General features: G+C 47.1%; 1 protein-coding gene across 1 annotated transcript; it reads left to right on the top strand.

Moving 5' to 3' along the window:
* Positions 1 to 1,396: 1,396 nt before the first annotated feature.
* Positions 1,397 to 19,648, top strand: WNT2 (Wnt family member 2). Its single transcript, XM_065048798.1, has 5 exons — positions 1,397 to 2,662; positions 4,053 to 4,276; positions 8,024 to 8,301; positions 10,751 to 11,015; positions 18,416 to 19,648. Exons 1-5 carry the CDS (start codon positions 2,583 to 2,585, stop codon positions 18,643 to 18,645), a joined length of 1,077 nt encoding a protein of 358 aa, XP_064904870.1. The 5' UTR covers positions 1,397 to 2,582; the 3' UTR covers positions 18,646 to 19,648.
* The last annotated feature ends 1,286 nt before the right edge of the window (positions 19,649 to 20,934 follow it).

The following is a 20,934-nucleotide window of genomic DNA, read 5'->3' as shown; positions in this document are numbered from 1 at the left end:
CAACTTTTTACTGCAGGCCTGAGAAGGCTGGTAGTGAGGAGGACTGTGGGTCTGCTCAAAGTGGTCTAAAAGATTGCTGGAATTTGCTGTCTTCTCTGTGGCGTTTCTTTTCCCTCGTCAGTTGATCCAAGATGTGACTCTTAAACTTCAGGAACGGAAGTTGACCACTAGCTGAAAAATGCAGGTTTTTTTCACACCTGAATGCTGATCTATTGCTTTTAAGACCTACTGGAGTTAGTAACTGGAACTGTGTGTGTTCCAGGTTTCAATAGCCCTTAACCCAAAGCCTCTGCTGCCAAAAGCTTTTCTGATGTGGGGTGGGCTTGTTGTTTTTAGGGGTGTTTGGTTTCTTGGATTTTTTTAAAGTTCAGTTGAGAAGTGGATGAGTGTTAGCACCTCAAAAGTTGATACGACTCTGAATTTTTAATTTGCTTTCTGAAATGCTGCATGCTTACATCTGTTCTGTGTCTGTGATCTCAACAAGTCAGACTGAGTGACAGCCTGGAAGACTGATGTCTTCTCTGTGTGCAGTCGTGGCTGTAATGTGTTGTCTGAAGAACAGATCTGAAGGGTGCTTCCCAGCTTGCTTTTCCAGGATTTTTACCTGGGATTGACAACTGAAAGCATCTTTTAGGAACAAGAACTGTGCGATCCCTAAGTTACTTGGTAACCTTCAGAGTTTGTAACAGCTGAGGGCTGACTTTGAACTGTGGCTTATCCATCTTGTTAATGATGGTTCATCATTGAGAATACGTTATCATGTATTTGCCCTATATAGATGATGCTAAGTAAAAGAAGTTGCTAAGTTATTTGTTGTTGAGTTTGTTTATTTGGCGAATGTCAGCCACGGGGAAGCGAGGTCGGACCGCTTCACCTGGAAGCTCTGATTTATACTCAAGCAGCACAAATGCCTCTGTGTACTCGGTGTGGAGGCTGATGCTGGAACAGTGCTGCTGTGAAAGGACAAGACAACTTTCAGAGTTCAAGGACAGCTGCTCTCTTCTGTGGCACTAGCCTGGCTGATAAAACCGACTGGAGATGTTCTGCTGGTGCGCTCTGGTTGTGCCTTGTGATGGTTAGAGAAGCTGTCATTAGCAGCAGCGGGAAGGTTCTTCAGTGGGTTCTCAAGGTGGAGACATTCTCATTGCAGGGAGAGAGGAGACCTGTGCTGGGAAGAGCTGGTTTAACGTAGGGGTGAGATGAGGGGAGCAAGTGCTGCACAGGTGAAGGAGAAAGAATGTATTCAGAACATCCACGAAGGAGTGGAGGGGAATGAGGGTCGACGGTGTGAGGCCTGACCTGCCGCTGCCAGACAGGCAGCCCAGCGCTTCACCCGTGCTTCTAGCAGCGAGAGGGCGTGTTTTCCCCACGCGTGGGTACAAGGGCAGGGCATCGGGGCTGGGCGGGGATCGAGGCCTGGCCCGCAAGGCGCGGGCACGGCAGCTGCCGCCGCTTCTGCCAGTGGCGGTCGGGGCGCGCTCGGTCCCGGGAAGGAGCCGCTCCCTCGGGCGGGGGTGGCGGGACGGACGCTACAGCCGCCCTCGGCGGTATCCGCAGCCCCGGAGGCATCTCCCTGCTCCCCGGCCCGGCCCGCCGCTCCCGGCCACCTCCCCCGCTGCCCCGGGCAGGGGCCGCCGCTCGACACCGGGGGGCGGTGCGGCGGCAGCGGGTCCCCCCTCCCCGGGCTTGAGCTCCGCGATGGGGCGCGTAGCCCGACCCCCGCCCCGGAGCCCGCCGGCCAGGGTTCCTGGAGATGCCCGCGGGGACTGGGGGCAGAGCCGCCCCAGCGCTGGTGCCCGCGGAGCCGCCGCATGTATGCGCGTATGCGGTGCCCGCGGGCGCGGGGAGGCGGCCGGGCGGTGTCGCACCGCTGCACGGGGGCTGGTCTCGTTTTCTGCTTCTTCTCTCAGCACCAAGTCGCGGTTTCGTTCTGTGCTGTTTGCGGGTGCGCGTAAGGAGTGATAAAGCGGCGTCGTGTCAAACCCTGAGAGGTGCCAAGTGCTGCTGGTCTTTAATAGTCGGGGTGGTCGCGGCTGGAGGCCCCGCAGCAGGTCGCGTAGCATCTGCTGGCGTGTTTGAACTAACTGTCTGCTTGTAGGGTTATTGGAAAGCGACTGGCTCCTCGGGATTCCTTGCCTAATCAGAGGTGTTACCTCCTCCTCTTCCCCCAGTGTCTCTTGACATCATTTCATCCATCAGAGTTTCAGAGGAAAGAAAAAACAACCCAAAGCAGAACCCACCCAGTCTGTGAGCAGCCCACACTAGCCCCTCAGTTTTGCAGTGACTGCAGGGAAGAGCTGGATCAGGGCAAAGATGAAGGATGGGATCGGGGCTGAGCTCCTTGTCCTGAAGGATTTGGTGCAGGGTGAATCGAGAGGAATGCGGAGCGATGCACCGATCGGCATCCCCTGTACCCCGGGAGGGGATCAGTAAACCCTGCGGGCGTGCGTGGGGATGCGGGGGAGCTTGACCCACGGAAAAAAGAAGCCTCAAGGTGCGTTTGCTCCTGCCGGTCATTTTTATTCCATGGGATTTCTTCTGTCCCCCGCGACTGACCTGATGTGGACCAAAACGTTTCTAACATGAACTTTCTCTCTGGGATCTGGTGGTCTCTTCCCCTGGTCTTGATTTGGGCGACCCCACCAGTCACCTCCTCATGGTGGTAAGTTGTGCAATTCCAGGAATTTTTATTTGCTCTTGGGGAAGGTGGGGTCGGATTAATTGTAAATTAGGGGGGGAGGAAGCCTCTCCCTCGCAGGCTCGCACAAGCGGAGCTCTCTGCTGCCAGCTGCTCCGGGCCAGAAAGCCCGGCCTTAAAAGCAAGGGGGATTAGACGCTCTCGGCACCTCCTTCCACACCCCGTCCCTGCTCCCCGGCCTCCTCCTTCGCACAAGCACAGAGCAGCTGCCAGGGCTGCGCGGGGCTTTCGGCAGGGCCGGGGGCAGCGGGGGGACGCTCTCCAGCCCGGCCTGGGGGGCAGCGGCACCTCCCGGCCGCGGGGTCGGCGGAGGCAGCGGGAGGAGGGCGGACCCACGGAACACGCCCGGGCTGCGCGGGTGAAGCGCTGGGGCTGGCAGCCAGCCCTCCGCGCCCCGCCGCCTCTGCGAATTGGCTACAACGGGGACTTTTTATTAGTATTCTTCCCCCCCCATCCCTTCCGCGCCCTCCCTGTCCCCTCTCTCTTTCAAAGTTTCTCCTCGCTGAATTGCAGACTGCAAGTGCAAAGGGTCGAAAGCCCTGCGGGCAGCGCAGGACCCTACTTCAAATGGTGTTTGAGCTCTTTGCGGCACGTCCAAGCGAGCTGCAAAACAGGGGTCCGTGTAACAGGTTAGAATGGAAACAGAAACCTGCCCCTCAAACTCGGGACGCCAACCAAACCCAGACTGAACAGAGTTGGCGTAGAAGAGGAGTTAAACCGCTTGCTATAAACCTGGGGAACACATTTAACCTCGACACGGGCTGACGCGGCATCAAAGCCTGATTTATCAGACTGAGCATATTTCAATAAAATTACTATCTGTGTCCATGCCCCTATAAAAGTTATTTATTGAAATGGCTTTTTGTCATGGTCTCTTTTAACTGCATTTTTTTTTTTTTGGAAGTCACGGCTTTAGTGATTTTATGGTCGTATAAAGTAATGAAAATACAAGAAAAGGACATTTTCTTCTGTTTGATCCCTTCAGAAGACACCTATAGTAGTTTGGGTTTTATAAAAGGTACCTTTCGAAACATTTCAGGACTAATAGAGACCATCTGGATACAGATGATGATGTAATTTAATTTTTGTCAAGGTTTTTTTTTTTTTTTTAAGCACGGAGCTGTAATAGTGGGATGTAGGGTTCTCCTAAATGCTTCACGTTATTAAAAAGCAGAGCATCGGCTACTAATTTTAAAGGATGCCCACCAAGGGGCAGAGGCAGCTGCAGCTCTGGATCCGACAGAGGAAGGTTCCCGCCCGCAGACGGGGGGCCGAGGATCCCCCCTTCCCTTGGGGCCGGTGCCCGGGGGGTTCCGCGGGCCCCCGGCGCTGCCCTGCCCCTTTTCTCCCGCAGGTACATGGGGGCCGTGGGCTCGTCGCGGGTGATGTGCGACAACGTGCCGGGCCTGGTGAGCCGGCAGCGGCAGCTGTGCCGCCGGCACCCCGAGGCCATGCTCTCCATCGGCCGCGGCGTGGCCGCCTGGACGGCCGAGTGCCAGCACCAGTTCCGCCGGCACCGCTGGGACTGCAACGCCCTGGAGCGGGGGCAGCGCCTGCTCGGCCGCGTCCTGCTGCGCAGTGAGTCCCGCGGGGCGGGGCGGGGCGGGGCGGGGCGGGGCGGGGCGGGGCGGGGCCGGGGAGGTGCCTTCCCGCGAGCTCGGGTGGGGCGCGCAGCTCCGGCCGCTGCGCGGCTTCCCCGGCGCCTCCGAGATGAAAGTAACTGGGGTTTTAAAGGGTCAGTGTGAGGGTAAAAGGGGTTTTAGGGATCATTAGCGTTGAAGCGCAGTCGGTAATACCGGGAGAGCAACGGCAAGTGGCTGCTCTTCTGTTACCTTTGATCCTATGAGCGGTGAAGCTTCCTTTTGCATTTCAGGAGGAAAGAAAGAGGAAATGCGAAATTATCACTTAACCAGTATAAGTTGGGGAACGACCTATTAGAGAGCAGTGTAGGGGAAAGGGACCTGGGGGTCCTGGTGGACAACAGGATGACCATGAGCCAGCACTGTGCCCTTGTGGCCAGGAAGGCCAATGGCATCCTGGGGTGTATTACGAGGGGGGTGGTTAGTAGGTGGAGAGAGGTTCTCCTTCCCCTCTACTCCGCCCTGGTGAGGCCACACCTGGAATATTGTGTCCAGTTCTGGGCCCCTCAGTTCAAGAAGGACAGGGAACTGCTGGAGAGGGTCCAGCGCAGGGCAACAAAGATGATCAAGGGAGTGGAGCACCTCCCTTATGAGGAAAGGCTGAGGGAGCTGGGTCTCTTTAGCTTGGAGGAGACTGAGGGGTGACCTCATTAATGTTTACAAATATATAAAAGGTGAGTGTCATGAGGATGGAGCCAGGCTCTTCTCAGTGACAACCAATGATAGGACAAGGGGTAATGAGTTCAAACTGGAACACAAGAGGTTCCACTTAAATTTGAGAAGAAACCTCTTCTCAGTGAGGGTGACAGAACACTGGAACAGGCTGCCCAGGGGTGTTGTGGATTCTCCTTCTCTGGAGACATTCAAAACCCACCTGGACACATTCCTGTGTAACCTCATCTAGGTGTTCCTGCTCTGGCAGGGGGATTGAACTAGATAAGCTTTTGAGGGCCCTTCCAATCCCTAACATTCTGTGATTCTGTGGTCACAGTCTCACAGTCGGCAGAACAGCACATACAATAATGAGAACTGCTGCTTGCTTCAAAACCTGTATCAGAGCAGAAAGACACAGGCAAAGTGCAGAAAGGGGGATTTGGCACATTAAGGGCTGGCCCTGCAGTTCCCAACTTCTCAATTTTTCATTGTGTAATGGAACCCCAAATTAAGGGCTGCAGAGAAATTGAGGGGGCAGGATGCCAGCACAGCCCACCCTGCCCAGGGAGACCAGTGCTCTGGGGGGGCTGAAAGGGGCAGCCTGTGACCAAACTGCTGATTGGGATGGCAGATGAGAACCTCTTCCACAGGCCGGTTCCCACTGGCAGTTTTTCCTGGGGGAAGCGCAGCAGCAGGGCCCAGTCCCACCAGGGCCGTGCTGCCACGAGGAGTGGGGTGAGATGTGGGCTCTGTGCCCTTCAGGCCCTCAGCCCTCTGCAGGGGGTGTGACAGCTAGTCCCTCAGGTCAGGCTCCAGGGGAGACGTAAGCGGGAAAACGTCTGATAGTGGTGAGCCAGGCTTGTGCAGACCCTGAGAAGCTGAGGACTACAATGTGCTTTTCATCCTGGGTAGAGGATGGTTAGACAGGGTGTTGTTGTCATCTAAATGTTGAACTAAGGCATCCAGTGAGTCTTCAGACAGCCTTTATGGTCCTTTTGGCTCAAAGAGAGGGCTGAGATCTGTTCATGTGCCAGGAGGTCCCTACCCAAGTGATAAATGTGCTGAGATTCTTCTAAACTGCAGCTCTTTTCACCAAATGCTGCACCTGGGCACGCGGCTGGTGGGGCTGGCCCTGCCCTGGCACTTGTGTCCCTGGGATGTCCCCAGCACCATTCGAGACGGCCTCTCCAGGCTGTGAGTGGTGTGGCTCTGCGGGGAGAGGAGGAGGAGGAGGGCAGTACTCTGGGGCCATCGTTCCACTGGTGGGGATGGGGAGGAGGATGGGAGATACTGGGCACGCTGACTCAAGCAGTGGGGTTTCATCCGTGCAGCATCATTTGGTGCCAGGCTCCACTGCTGCTAAGTGGTTGGTTCCCATAACTGGCTTCATGTTGCTTGAGCAATTATTTGTGAGTAATTGGTAACATCACCCATCAGCTGAAGTTTTCAGTGAGGTTTGTCTGGCATTCAGGAAAACACATCTGGCAGAACACGGCCTAATTCTGAGGACACTATTTCATAGAAGAATTTTTTTTAAAATGCAGTTTTTCCAAAAAGTGAAGTTTTCACTGTTTGCTCATGGGAGAGAATTAAGGCGTCGGGCTTCTGAGCCTGACAGTGATTATGATGGGAAATGTAGCTTGATATTGCTCCACTTTGAAATGAAACATTTTTTATTAATTTAGTAAACTAAAATGAAACATCTCTCTTCCAACAACATCAAGTGTTTCTCTTTAATTTGTAAAATTAAATTAGTAAAAGTGTTGATGTTTCTGGATACAACTTCTCAGAAACGAAATCTGCAGAAGATCATGGTTTGTAACAAGTCGTGGTCTCTCCCACCTGATCTTGATGGCAGTGTGGGGTTTGCCCGGTTCTTTTGCAAACTTCTGGTTGCCATTTGCCAAATGTTTGTGCAGCACATGCAAGTCTGGGGCCCTTCACATTTGAAATGTACATGTGATACTGAAATATAAGCAATAAATAATAACTTATATGGTGTAATGCTGCCCCTGCAATAAAATCACAGATAACATTCCCTCTTTGGGGTCCTACTTTACTGTCAACATTACTTAGGGTTTACAAGCACTCCTAACAGGGTTTTCACACTGCTAGTGGCCTGAGATACTGCACAAAATTCTACTTCTCACTCTTTACATGCTAAAAATGTTTTAAAATATTAAAATATCACATTACTGAAAATAGATTGTTCCAATATATGGTAGCTCTATATTGTAAAAGACATCTTAAAATAAACTTAAGCAATTATTACATTGAAGTATGTACCTGATAGCCTAAGAGTAGGCATAGCCTAGAACTGCAGATAGTAATTGCTATAATGAAGTGTCTTCGTTAAGAGAAGGGAAAACTGTCTGCACAGCTGGCATGTGGAAGTCACAGCTGCCAGGCCAAACCCTGCCTCAAGCATGACACAAACCGTGCCATTGATTTAATGGAACTTGTTTGTGTGAATTACAGTTACTGGGCTTGGTTCTAGGCAGAAAACTGCAATTTAACTTATTTTTCGGAAAATAACACCCAAGATTTCTCCCTCCTGCCTTTTAAGCAGGGAAGTTTATTCTGGATGCTGCAGAAGAGGAAAAGCTCATTTCTAGAGCTATTTGCAGTATTTTGCAATGTGCATGTTGTTCCAGTGTCCCTATGTAATAATTTCTTAAACCTGTCTCTGAGATAGCAGTTCATATATTTTCCTAAATCGATGAAACACGATAGAAATACCAGCTGTCCTATTTGCGTATCTGTACAAAACAACTGATCCATGAAAGTATATTAATCAATATCAGAAGCACGCATTTAATGTTTTCCAACTCTAACACTATATTGATGAGCTTTTACCAGGGAGGGGTCCAAGTTTAAGCCATGACTAATTCTGGCTCCAGGGAATGTGTGATTTCAGCCCAGTTTTATCTGTTGCTCAGCAAAAAAGTCCAGGCTAGATGGCTGAAGTTAGGATAACCATTCAAACTAACTACCCCAATGATTTTTAAAGTGACTTTTCTGTTTGTTTCAGGTAGTCGAGAATCTGCTTTTGTACATGCCATCTCCTCCGCTGGGGTTGTTTTCGCCATCACCAGAGCATGTAGCCAAGGGGAGCTGAAATCCTGCTCCTGCGATCCCAAGAAGAAAGGCTCTGCCAGGGACAGCAAGGGCCACTTCGACTGGGGTGGCTGCAGCGATAACATCGACTACGGCATTAAATTTGCCAGAGCCTTTGTGGATGCCAAAGAACGGAAAGGAAAAGATGCAAGAGCGCTGATGAACCTTCACAACAACAGAGCTGGAAGGAAGGTGGGTGTCCCTCCAACAGCCGCCCTTGGAGGTTCATTGTGGCAGAGATCTCCAAAGAGACCAAGTGCAACTGCTGAACAGTGCTCACATCTGAGCCAGTTCTGTGGTTGCTTGTAGGGGAAGTTAAGAACAAGCCCAAGTCATTGCAGGATCAGTTTGAATGGAGATTTTATTTTGAGCCTAATCCTTATATATGGAGGAGTTTTAATTTCAGTTAATAAAGAGCAGAAATTCCTAAGGGAGGCCGAAGACTACACTGAAGAACAGGCTTGACTATTAAAGAACAACTTCAAAATAGCATTGGAGAAAAAGAGGATATTGTCCATTATTCAAAATGTATTCAAAATTCAGTGCATCCATGACATCTGAAACAATACAGAAAAATATTTTATACTGCTAGACCAAGCACTTCTAAAATGAATCTTAGAGACTTGTTTCTTGTCGTTGGTTTCCCTTAATATATATATTCAGTAGGAAGTAAATTTTTCGTGTTCTGATATTTTTGTATTAAAAAGTTCCCTTTATAAACTGTAAAGTTGTTCTATATTAACTAGCCTTTATTAGAAGAAAAGATCCAATCATAATTAATTGTACTGCAAGGAAATTATGTTTTCTGAAAAATATTTCTGCTTCAATGTCTTACCTCCACCTGTTTATTACTAGCAGGTGTAATTAATATGTAATATAGACAGACGAGGCTATTAAGATCAGTGATATGCATATGCAATACTATGGCTGTATTTATGTTACTGACCAAAAGAAACTGCAGCCTACAACATATAGTAAAGACTTCATGGGGGTGAATTAGCTCCGTGCTGGGAACTACTTTCTGAAATAGCCGAGTATCTTAGTAGATCTAAAAATACATATATACATGCCAAATAATAAAACAGTATTACTGAGCAGGTAGTCTGTTTGTTTGGTTTTAGAAAAAGATAAACAGACTTTGAGAAATGTATTAGACTAAAAATAATCAACACATTCTCATATGCTTTATGACCTGTATTAGTGCAGGTTTCATTTTGCAGGGATCCTACAAGCCTGGCGTTTGAATCTGGGTAAGACAAGCTGTGCCCTTGGCTTTTTCTCATCCCCAAAGAGGAGGCCTCTGTTGATAGGTTTCCTTTAAAACTAGACTGTTAAGATTTTACTAATTTGTAAGTACATTGAATATATATTTGTAATAATCCCATATGAATCATACAAAATAATACGCTGTGTATCAGCATAGGAACATCACTGACAAAAAAATAAAAAAGTCCCACATCCCTATGTGCTGCTTCTGCTATTCCACACCTCAGTCCAGCAACTAGTTGAAGTTATTTCTACTCAGATAAGTAAAACCGAGCATCCACTTAAATCCCTTTCTGAGCAGAAATCCCAGTTTTGTGATGGTACCATTGGCAATGAAGTGGGGCTGTGGGAACGTCAGTGACTTCTTGGAGGTAGTCAAATTGTTTCAGGCTGGAAAGAAGGAAAACTAGAAGTACATTGGGTTAATAACACATTCTCACTTTATTACTAAGTGCTTGACTGAGAAATGCCTCCCCACTCTACATCAGTCTCACTCCTAATCACGGAGCTTTCCTCTCTCTGACTTTCCTCCCATGATGCTGTTCCTCTTGTACAAACTCTGAAATGTTCATATTTCATGAACCCTTAAGGCATAATATTTATAGATCAAATATCCATATCTTCAGAATTAGGAATGAATTATTTATTGTACAAGAACCTATCTATTGTTCTGCACCATCATACTGATAACTTAAATGTCTGAGATGAAGCTGAAATGGCTTTAATGTGATCCAGACATTAAATTAATAATGAAGGTGACCTCTCCAGTGGAAGCTAATGAAGGGCTTGTTCTAAAATATTTGTTAAAAGGTTCATGAGCGTTTTAAAAATGCCATATTTTAAATTTTGCATAGAGCAGATACCTAGCCCAGGCACAATGCTTTGCACAGTCTCTGCAAAAGCATTTAAATGTGAAATGTCTGTACATTTCTAGGCAATATTTGAAACACTATGCAGGGCACAGGGCAACTGATGAAGGTGAGCTAGAGAGGGTCAGCATAGCGACACTCCAGCTGGAATGATGGAGAAAGAGGGTACCTTCACCTGCCAAGGGCTGAATGACCCTGTCCTTTCCCCAGATCGTTTCCTCCTGTCCAGTCTGTGTCCTGGCATTAAGGACCATCTCCATCCTTGGATGACTGGCAGGAGCAGGGGAGGTGAGCCCGCCAGCCGAAAGGCTGTGTGTGGGGTTGAGTCAAGCAACCAGAGCAGACCAACCACGTAGGGATGACTTGATGCTACCAGCGGGTGTCACTACAGACCGTGATTTGGAGACCCATTGCATGCCTGGCATTGAACGGTAAATGGAAAAGGGCTGAGAAGCGCAAATTACAGTTTGTTTTATCTGTGTATATTTTGCTGCATTTCTAAACAGGCCGTGAAGCGGTTTTTGAAACAGGAGTGCAAATGTCACGGTGTGAGTGGATCATGCACTCTAAGGACCTGTTGGCTGGCCATGGCAGACTTTAGGAAAACAGGAGATTATCTGTGGAAGAAATACAATGGAGCGATTCAGGTGGTCATGAATCAAGATGGCACGGGTTTCACTGTGGCTAATAAGAGATATAAGAAACCAACTAAGAATGACCTGGTGTACTTTGAAAGCTCTCCAGACTACTGTATCAGGGACAGGGATGTAGGTAAGCCTCTATCATTACACATGAATGGTTTTATTTCAGACATTTGTGCTTTGAAGGTCAAAAATTATCATTGTGTGTATGTATATATCTATCTATCTATCTAAATCCACGCATGCAACCAGCAGGAAACAGGCAGAAAGATGTCTTGGAAAGACAGCTCTGTGCAAGAATGTCCCTAGGTGTGTGTTCCTCTTTGATGTCCCTAGGTGTGTGACAGCCAGTTGTTCTAATACAATTCAGCAGTTTCTTCCAGGTGATATGGAGTGCTGGATACGCTGCAAGGCAAAAGCTGCCTTTAGGACGAGTTTGAGCTATGCTCTGGAGGCAGGTCCATACCATACACAGCTACATACACGTTTCTGTCACACAGCTCACTCCAGGGCTGCCAGATGTAACTACAGCAGCCCCAAGTCCCATGATGTCCCTAAGATACAACCTCCAGTTACATTGCTTCTCTTCCATACTGTTATGCTACTGCTGCAGGCTCCCAAGAGACTGGTGTCTTCCTTTATCCGCATGTTCCCTGCAGCTCACTGTGGACTGTGGACCCCCTAGTTGTAGATACACGTCTCCCCATCAGTAAGACAGGAAGTATGGCAGCTCGGTGCAAAGCACAGTTGCACCAGTCAATGCAGCTGTTGGGAACATGGTGCAAGGCAACTGGAGAACGTGCAGGTGGGTGGAAGAGAGGTCAGTGTGGCACAGCACACTGTGTCGAGTGACACTGCTATTTACTCCTCTTTATGAAACAGTGTTGGCTCTGTCTTTGATAACCATCATGTTTTATGAAGAGTTGTGCCAGCCCCAGTGGGAAGAGGTAAAGTTTCAGGGCTGCTATTAACACTGATTTTTTCTGCTTTCAGAGATTTCAATAGAAACACACTTAACCGTGTTATAGGATTCAAGGCATTGCCAAGCACCAGGAATTCTGCTAACAGCCCTTGACCTATGTATAGTATTTCCTGATGTGGCAATTAAAAACTAGCAACTAGAAAACCAGAAATTGGGAAAAGAGAGCCAAACTGAGTAATGTATGAAAGATGTTGTGGAACTAATTAATAGGTTGTATAACATACCAGATCACAGCCGGTATGACATATCTGTGAGTATCTGGATGGAAATGCAACTCAACTCTTTTTGGCACCACTGCATATTTACAATCCAAGTTTATGTGGAATAAGCATTGCAAAACAACTGTACTTAAATAAGAACAATATGTGAAGTCCTGGTCATGTACTATTGACTTCAGTGAACCCAGAATTTCATCCAGTATGCTTATATTGTATAGTGTTTCTGGTTAGTTGAGTAGTCATGGTCATTTTATTTATGGCTCTTGCAGGTGATGCTTATGACCTGCACAAGCACATGTTGTTCCTTGAATACTGAATGGCCCTGTAAAGTGTAATACTTTAATCCAAGTCAATAAATGGGGGTATTGTGGCATTGTGCAGAGACTGATTTCCAGACTAGGATTTATTCAAAACTTTTTTTCTTGAAGTTGCCTCGTTCATTATAAAACCCGTGATTTCTTTCCCCCCAAAAAGAGGGTCCGTACACTACCCACTTCTGTGTCAGAAAGCCATTTAATAATCTCTTTCTACTAAGCCCAATCTCATCTGTCAGCCTTGTTATCATGGAGGAGGGTGGGCATTTTTCACCAGTGTATTGCACTCGCTTGCCTGATGCTGTGGAGCCTGCCCAGAGATGACAGAGTCTGACATGCGCTTTGGCTCAGCTCAAGATAAGGCTGCAGATGAGGTGGTGTTTCTTTACTGCCCAGAATTCAGAGAATGTGCCTGTTTGGAAGAGCACATTTTTGGCAAGCTGCAGGAAACTTTTAACGGGATGCAGGATGCCCTGCTGCTCGTGTGGAGCAAAGAAAGAATGAGATGAACAAAAACCGATCTGGCTTTGAGAGTGGTAATTTCAGCAACTGAGCAGCATTTTTCTTTATTACCTTTGGTTTGCCCTGTTGAGCACTCCAGAGTGTCAGCCCTGTTAAATGACTGGAAATGAAATGACATTATGGAAGTCTGAGTTTAGAAATAGGTGGGAAGCATCTTAGTGTCAGCTAAACATGATAGTAATACCACAGCTCTTTAGTATGTCCTTGAATACAGTTCTGCCTTTCATTCTCAGGGGAATTCAAGCAATTTAGTTCTTCAGGGGGAAAAAAAAAAGAAAATGCATATCTGGAGGTTTGTTAGTATTGGAACTGAACGAAGGATTCCCAGGGCAAATCTTATGAAGTGTCATGACTTGACCAGAGACAGTTTCACAAGCTGTAAAATGACCAAGTCAGTGTACTCTGTGGCTTGGGTGTGCTCACGCATATGAACCAATACATTAAAGGTGCTCAGGGGTTGCATCAGCAACCTATCCAAAAACCACATAACTCATCTTCTGCAATCAGAGCGTCTAGCGCTGGCTCTTCTCTCTGGTGGTGGGCAGCCACCTCAGGGTGCTGGGGCTGAATACATCCCACTGGGCCTGGCAGTCTGTCTGGGAGAGGCAGCTGGACATACATCCATGGATCACCCATACAACATTAAAAATGTGGTATTTTCTTTTTTTTCCCTAGGGGGAAAAGAGGAGTAATTGCTTTCAGGAGAGATATAAAATGTGGAAACCACTAATAGCAACTCAATAGCAAGAGAACGTAATAACCCAACCACGTCTTGTCTAGCATTAAGGTTTCATGACTTTTAAAAAAGGACCAAAAGAAGATATTTTGGAACTGTTCAGAATTCACTTAGCTCTGCCCACATGGATGCAGAAGTAATTTTCACTCACAACTTTGCACTCACAATTTGATAGAAACAGAGGTAGGATCCCAGAGGGCTTTTGAAAATCTTGTCATGAAATTACATACAAATTTTGCCACCCTTTGCAAGGTCTTTCCTTTTATTATCAGAAATTTCCAGTGCCCCAAACCAGTACAAGCATACAAAGACTATACAGGGAGAGACCTGTTAGAAATGATAAGGTTCTGAAAGGAACTAAAGTGATGGCTATACAAGTGTCAGTGCTGCTGTCATTATGATATCTTACCCTGAGCGTATAACTTCACCTCTGAAATGCTCTAAAAAAACTCTCTTGCTTGTCTGCTTCTAATCTTCTGTTAGAAGCGTTTTAAGTTTTAAAAGATTGTTGTTTGACCATCCATGCAGGATAGGTTAACTGAAAGCCGCTACAAGTTGGTCATGCTTCGAATGTACCAGTGGACAAGCAGTGACTGTTCTAGGAACAAACCCAGGAGCAGCCGTAGCGTGGACATCACCAATCACTGGCCCACCCTTCCTTACAGGCTGTTGTTCGTAGAGACAATGAAATGAAATGGCTTCCTGCAAAAGAAAATATTTTAGAACAGGTTTATTAAAAATTAACTTGTACAGAGCAAGCAAAAAACTTAGGCAGTGCTTGAGTGAAGCCTCTTCCTGCAAGGACACCCCCACCAAAGCGTGCAGAGCAAGCTGAGCTCAGCTGTGCAAGTTGAGGTTGTGCATATGCAGCAGAGGGGTTGTGTCCCCAGGTATAGACACCAAAATGGAGGTGGTGGATGAGCATCAGGTTGATGTCGGTGGGCACGTGTTGCCTGTTTGCAAATGTTCTGGTAGCACTGAGGCTTCAGCTGCATGAAGGTGGTGGTGGAGCAAAGGGGCAGGTTGTGTCTATGTGCAGATGGTCTCAGGCTGCTTCAGCAGTCCCTCAGGACCTGCTGCAACCCCCTGTGCCATGTGCTTCAAGTCATCTATAGGTTTCTTCTGACACTCACATGGTCCTGGTTTGGGTGCTGTCAAAGCCAGTGTCACTGCCTCTGCCTGTGTGTAGGGTGTGGGTTGCACACCTGGATTGCAGTGGCCATCTCCTGTGTCCCCAACAGGCAGACAGGGTGCTGTGGGTGTGTCTGAGGACCCTCCATACCTGGTGTCCTGGTGGAAAGCACTGCAGAAATGCATGTGCTACGGGCAGCCCCATAGAGCTGCGTGTTGCGTGACAAACCACATGCTCAGGGCAACCTGCTTCGGTCCTTCAAAGGATTATTTTTGTGTCAATTCATTTCCCTTGCTGCCCCATACAAGCCATTTGTTGCATTTTTGAGATGACTAAGGTCGAGTCTGGAGTGAAAGAAAAATGTGAAACTGATGTATAATCTGCAAAGTGTTGGTGTTGGGCAAGATGTGTTAGTACTTGGGGTAGGTAACCCATGGAGGGAAAGCAATCCTGATCTGTGTCAAAAATTTCTCACTGAGGTTAGCTGCACACAGGCAGTCCCTGTGCAACTTCTTGGCCTGTATCTCCCAATTTACGTGTTGCAGACATGCTGGGTGCAGTTCCAGCTCCGTGCAAGCTGATGGTGGAGCCTGCGATGACCTCCCTTGGGGCAGCTCTCCTCCGAGCACCAGCTGGCAGGGGAGCAGTGCAATCAACCCCAGGGCCTTGGAGAGCTGGGAGGTTATGACAACTGTCAGTGGGCATGGAAATTAGAGCGAGACACACATTTGCTTCAAATGGAATCTGGATAAGCTGTTTTTATCAGCATGTTGCCATCTCTTCCTTGCTGGCTTGGGGAATCCCAGCCCCTCCAGACCAGGCTGCCCCAGCGTGCACTGCCTGTCCTCTGCAGCCCTGCTGTGCTGACGTGTTGTTTGTAGGTTCCATGTCAATCTTTCTTGATTTAAAAAGTAGCTTCAAATCTACTTTTTTGTGAATGTTTCCTCCCTCCACCCCCAACAGCTTGTGTGGAAACTAGTTTCTTGTTTTTCTTGTTGTTAGGGATTTCACTGTTTTCTTCTTTCTCTTTTTTTTTTTTTTTTTTAAGGTTAAAGTCAAACAATGAAGGTTAAAGTCAAATAGAAGGGGAATTCTCACATTGTAAATGAATAAATTCATTTTAGTGCTTTTGGAATAGGAAAAAATATTTTTCAACTTACCGTATGTTTGCTTAAGAAAACAACTGTGCAAACCAAGAAGAAAGAGTTTGATGTACAGGCTGTAAAGTTGGCAGTATTAAAAGCTGTGGATGTTTTGACAGGTATAATGTTGTATGTCAACACAATAATTCTGAAACTTGAAGTGAAAACAAAGAGGTTGCATGAAAACTTTTTACAAGTTACAACATACTCCTGCCTCTTAAGTGCTGAGGAGGTGCCTTACAGGGAGCAGGCAAAGATCACAAAACTCTGACCTATTTTGCTTAGTGTCATCTGCTGTCTTCATCACGCAGGTTTGCGAGCGCCCCCAAGGAGCGCAGTAACTTGCCTGGCTGCTCTCTGTCAGCCATTGCTCGTTTTCTTTCTCATGAGAGAAGCCCCAGAGATGCTAAAGATGCTCTTTGAACTTTTCAGAAATGTTGGTTTTGCTCAGAACTAAGCCTTTATATGAACCTGTTTTCTCTTTCATCACATTCTGTGAATAATTTATTCTCCTTTCCTAGTGGCACAGTAAATGTTGATGTATTGTGGGCAGTGTCAGGTGACACTGACTTTAAACTGTCTCTTAGGGACTGAACTAATTTTGGTTTTAAAGGCAGTGACAAAGCTCCCATTGAAACCACCAGACATATTCCACTCAGGCTCTCCTCCGCTGCTGTGCGGTTTCCCCAGACACCTGGAAGTGAGAGCTTTGGAGTTAGAAACTAATCTGTGCCTCAGCTGAGGGATGTGGTCAGACCTTCCCAGGGCAGCTCCTGCACCTCATCACAGCCTGGTGTGATGCTCCATGCCTGGCTGCATGCAGCGGGGGACATGGGGTCTTCCTTACACCCCAGCAGCTGGGCAGCATGGCCCCGCTCTGCTCCAGGTCACAGGTTTGCAAGGTGGAGAGCAGCTTTGCTTTGCCTCTGCTGGAGGGATGACGCCTGGCTGGCCAACACATGGCGGTGGCACAGCGAAGGCCATTGAGTGTTCAGCTCATTTCACACAAACCACACACAGAGAGAAAAGCACCAAGTGGCTTGAAATCTACCCCAGACCATGGCTGTTAGAGATATTGTCCCAAACGTGCTGCCTTATACAGCCCAGGCACTCCAAGACTTCGGGGCTGGGCCCTATCAGTGAGGTTAAGGCCACAGAGCAAGAGAGGTAGGGGGAGCCCATGTGGGGAGGTAAGCAGGAATTCACACCCAATTCTTGAGGCAGAACATTAATCATACAAGTTGCAAGCTTGGCCTTTGTACCTTTTTTTGTTGTCTGAGCAGAGAGATCAGGACAAGTCCCTACAAAAGTAGTTATTCAGTTGTATTTTGCACACTCTGGGATGTGATGGATATTGCTGTGGGCTGACACAAGTGTAAAAAGTTTCCAGTTGTTTTAACGGTGGCAGTCAATATTCCGGAAATCCCATTCTGGACAAGAATAGAAGAATGGAGCTATAATCTGGTTTAGGGAAAATGTCAGAACAATGTTAATCTCCTGGATATACCTGAAATTGAGTTACAATAGCAATACATAAGAAAATAAGTGAAGCAATGAGTATTCCTGAAGTTTTTTGGATGGGTAGTAATAATCTGTCAACAGCTGTGGTATAGGTCCAGATCTGAATCCTAACATAAGTTTGTATTAGGTAAGCAGCAGCTCCTATGTGGTACAGTAGCTGTTTGGGCTAAGACATGCCTTAAAGAGCCACTTTGTGGTATGTGGAGATGGGCAGAGGTGTTTCAGCCATTCCAGGGAGGCTGTAAAAGCACGAAGTGGGATATGTTCGACTACCCCTGCTTCTGTCCACAGCAGGCTGTCATTTAGTTTCTCCTAATCTCTGTCAAGACAGAGAAGAACCCTTGGTGCTTACCACACAGAGACGAGAGGTGCACCTGAACTGGAGGACACGAGGGCTTTGGTTGGATGCAGTGGTGATGCCAGGTGGCTGGGGAGCTTCTGCAAAGGCTTTAACCACTGGCAGCACAGTTAATCTGCCCATTGTGTCCCTTGCAGCCACCAAAAATAGCGGTCTCCTTTTTCCAGCCCTTCCCTGACCACCCAGAGCAACCTGCAAGCCCATGAGCTCGCGAGCACCAGGGCTTGATCCTCCTGGGCACCTCGTTTCACAGAGTCCTGGGGGCAGGTAGGGCTGCATGGCTGCCTCAGGGAGGGATCTGCTTGCTGGAAAGAGGTGCTATGGGAAGGTGAAACAAACCATGATGGTACTAAAAGCATCAGGCAGAGCCTTTTAAGTATTTGGTCCATTTTACCCCTCACCTCCAAAGGTGATTTCCATGATAAATTTGAGAATTTGAGTGCAATTTTACCTTATTATAAGCATTCCCCTGGCTTGATGTTGAATCCCAGGTGATATGATGTTGAAGAATCTAATACTTTGCAAATGATGTCTCCTGTACCTATTTTCTTGTTCTTTCTGCCCTTAAAATCCACCTTCTGACTTTTCCTGTGTTTCCTTCATAGGGTCCCTCGGGACAGCGGGTCGGGTTTGTAACCAAACCTCCCGTGGTATGGACAGCTGTGAGGTGATGTGCTGCGGGAGAGGCTACGACACCTCCCGTGTCAGCAGAATGACCAAATGCGAGTGCAAATTCCACTGGTGTTGTGCTGTGCGCTGCCAGGACTGCCTGGAAGTGGTAGATATTCACACCTGCAAAGCACCAAAGAGCGCTGGCTGGATCTCCCGGACATGATGCGCCAGGCTACCGATGCTTGAGGACTGCAGCCTTCCTTCTGCCTGGGCCACGCAGGGAATGAGTCCAAGGTCTTCTCTACTTTTACATCAGTTTTGCCTTTGTCTTTCATGGCACAGAAGCTGCTGAATAATTAATACAAACTCTGAAGCATTTAATTCCCACTTCTGCGTGATGGTGTTGCTGCAGTTGTCTGTGCATAAACTGATGCAGCTCTGGAAGGACATACTTCCGCCTGAGCTCTTCCAAACACCCACAATTCTCCTCCAGACTCCTTGAAGCAAGTCATTCCTGCCACCAGGAATACAGCAAGACACAGAGGTGAGGCATTTCTTTACAAGACCACCACCAACTGCATGGGCTGAGCCTACTCAAGCATCTTCCAAAGAATCTTGTGCTGGTCACAGTCATGCCCTGGATACTGCGGTGCTCAGGAGTGTGAGCACTGGTTGGTGATTCCTCCATGGGAGAACAAATTGGGGCCAGGCTGAGTGGAACTCTTTACAGGAACGGTGTGCGTCCATCCCTGGTGGACCAGCTGCCGTCCTGCGGGTCATTTGGGGCCGTCCCACCTGCCATGAGCATCTTGTGGCTTCCCAGGGGGCAGAAATGGGCCCACGGCAAAAGGCAAAGGAAACTGCAGGAAATATATTCAGCCACAAGGTTTTCGTAAACTGTTGAAGAGTTGAAGCAAATGTCTTAGTTTTATATTTGTGAAAACTTGCCTTAAAAGCTTTTGAAAGGTCATTGATACTAACTGCTGACTTTTTTGTGGTGTGAAGGATCGAAGAGAAGGGATTTGTTTCTCAGCCTGGTGAAAGCTGGGTATAAGACAGTCAGCTACCTGAGGATAAGGTTTCCTATTTTTCACTTACTGAATAAACAGAAAAATATTTGCAGAAAGCTGATGGAGAAGGAAATGCCTTGTCTCAGTAATGATTTAGTTTCTGAAGAATCTATCGACTTCTGTGTGCTTTTAAATTTAATAAATCTATGAAATGTGTTTATGATGATACTTTCTGTTCAGATAGGGACTTCCAAATGAGCTTTTTCACTGAATACTTTCTGCAAAAACTTATGCCTGTGATTAAGGGTGCATTGGCCTTTGATGGAGGCAGTTACAGGTTGTGCCAGGTCCATAAGCTGGGTTAGGATCATGAGGCCCAGAAATCGCAGCCTCATGGGAGAAGAGCTGGGTCAGAGAGGGACCGGCCCTCTCTCCTCGGAGCAGACACCACCAGATGAGCCAAGACGAAAGATGGGGCCTGTGTCAATAATTTTAATAAGGCTCTGGAAAAGCACCCATGAAGTGTAGACACAAGCAAGGTAATGAAAAACTAACGTAGGAAAAGGAGATTGAACAGGTAAAATTTCTATATGAAAATAAAAAAGACTGGAGGAACCTCAGCAGGTACAAACGGTGCATGAAAAAGTACTGTACAAGTAGGATTTATTTTTTATTGTTTTGCATTCAATGGTCTTAAGAGAGCAGTAATTTACATCTCAAAGGCTTTGGAAAAAGTTTGCATCGTTAAAACGGGCAAGTCATCTCCAGAAGGTACAGCTGGCATTAAAAGATTAGGAGGATCCAGAAAGGTATTTATTTGGACAATAAAATGATGTTTCAGTTACTGTACATGGCATTAATGTAATGATCATGGCTGGAAGTAAGAATAATCGTGCTTCTGGGTATAAACCAACTGCTGGTGGGAATAGCCTTGTTAGTGTACAATGTGTGCTTTACACACACACACACACACACAGTGCCTATATGTGTATATACACTCCATTCAGTGGTCAGTCTGTTCAGTCGTATTGTTGGCCTCATTACTGCTGGCAATTCTGGCTCTGGGCTGGATAAGGAAAATTTCACACCTAATTGTATTTAAAGGCGAGCGACAAGGAGAATTTTTGTTGGGATTTCATTGTAAAATAATATCTGCATGTAGTCCACAGCCTGAGCACTGGCACTTTTTAAGCCTTAAAGAACTCAAAAGCAGTATTTTTTTTTTTAATTTTGCCAGGTGTTTTGAAAGATTCAGGGACCCTTTGAGTAGTCTATAAATTCACCATGTAATAATGCAGAAAATATTTCAATGTTCAGGATAAAAAGGAAGCCTCCTTCTTACAAGGGAACTTGTTCTACGAAGTTGAGTGAAAGGAAATGAAATCAGGTTGGTTCTTAATCCCTGACCTTAATTCTGCAGTCCCAGGTGAAGTGGTTTAGGGTTATTGTATTAAAGGTGGAACTTTTATTGCCCAACCTGGTCCTCTTCCTCCTTTGCTAAG

The sequence above is a fragment of the Columba livia genome, chromosome 1, assembly GCF_036013475.1.
Source record: "Columba livia isolate bColLiv1 breed racing homer chromosome 1, bColLiv1.pat.W.v2, whole genome shotgun sequence".
Lineage (NCBI taxonomy): Eukaryota > Metazoa > Chordata > Aves > Columbiformes > Columbidae > Columba > Columba livia.
This window is presented reverse-complemented; position numbering and strand designations above follow the sequence as displayed.

Coding starts and splice junctions, on each gene's coding strand:
- WNT2 (XM_065048798.1), top strand. CDS start 2,583: ATGAACTTTCTCTCTGGGATCTGGTGGTCTCTTCCCCTGGTCTTGATT. Junction 8,302..10,750: donor ACAACAGAGCTGGAAGGAAG/GTGGGTGTCCCT, acceptor ATTTCTAAACAG/GCCGTGAAGCGGTTTTTGAA. Junction 11,016..18,415: donor TATCAGGGACAGGGATGTAG/GTAAGCCTCTAT, acceptor TTTCCTTCATAG/GGTCCCTCGGGACAGCGGGT.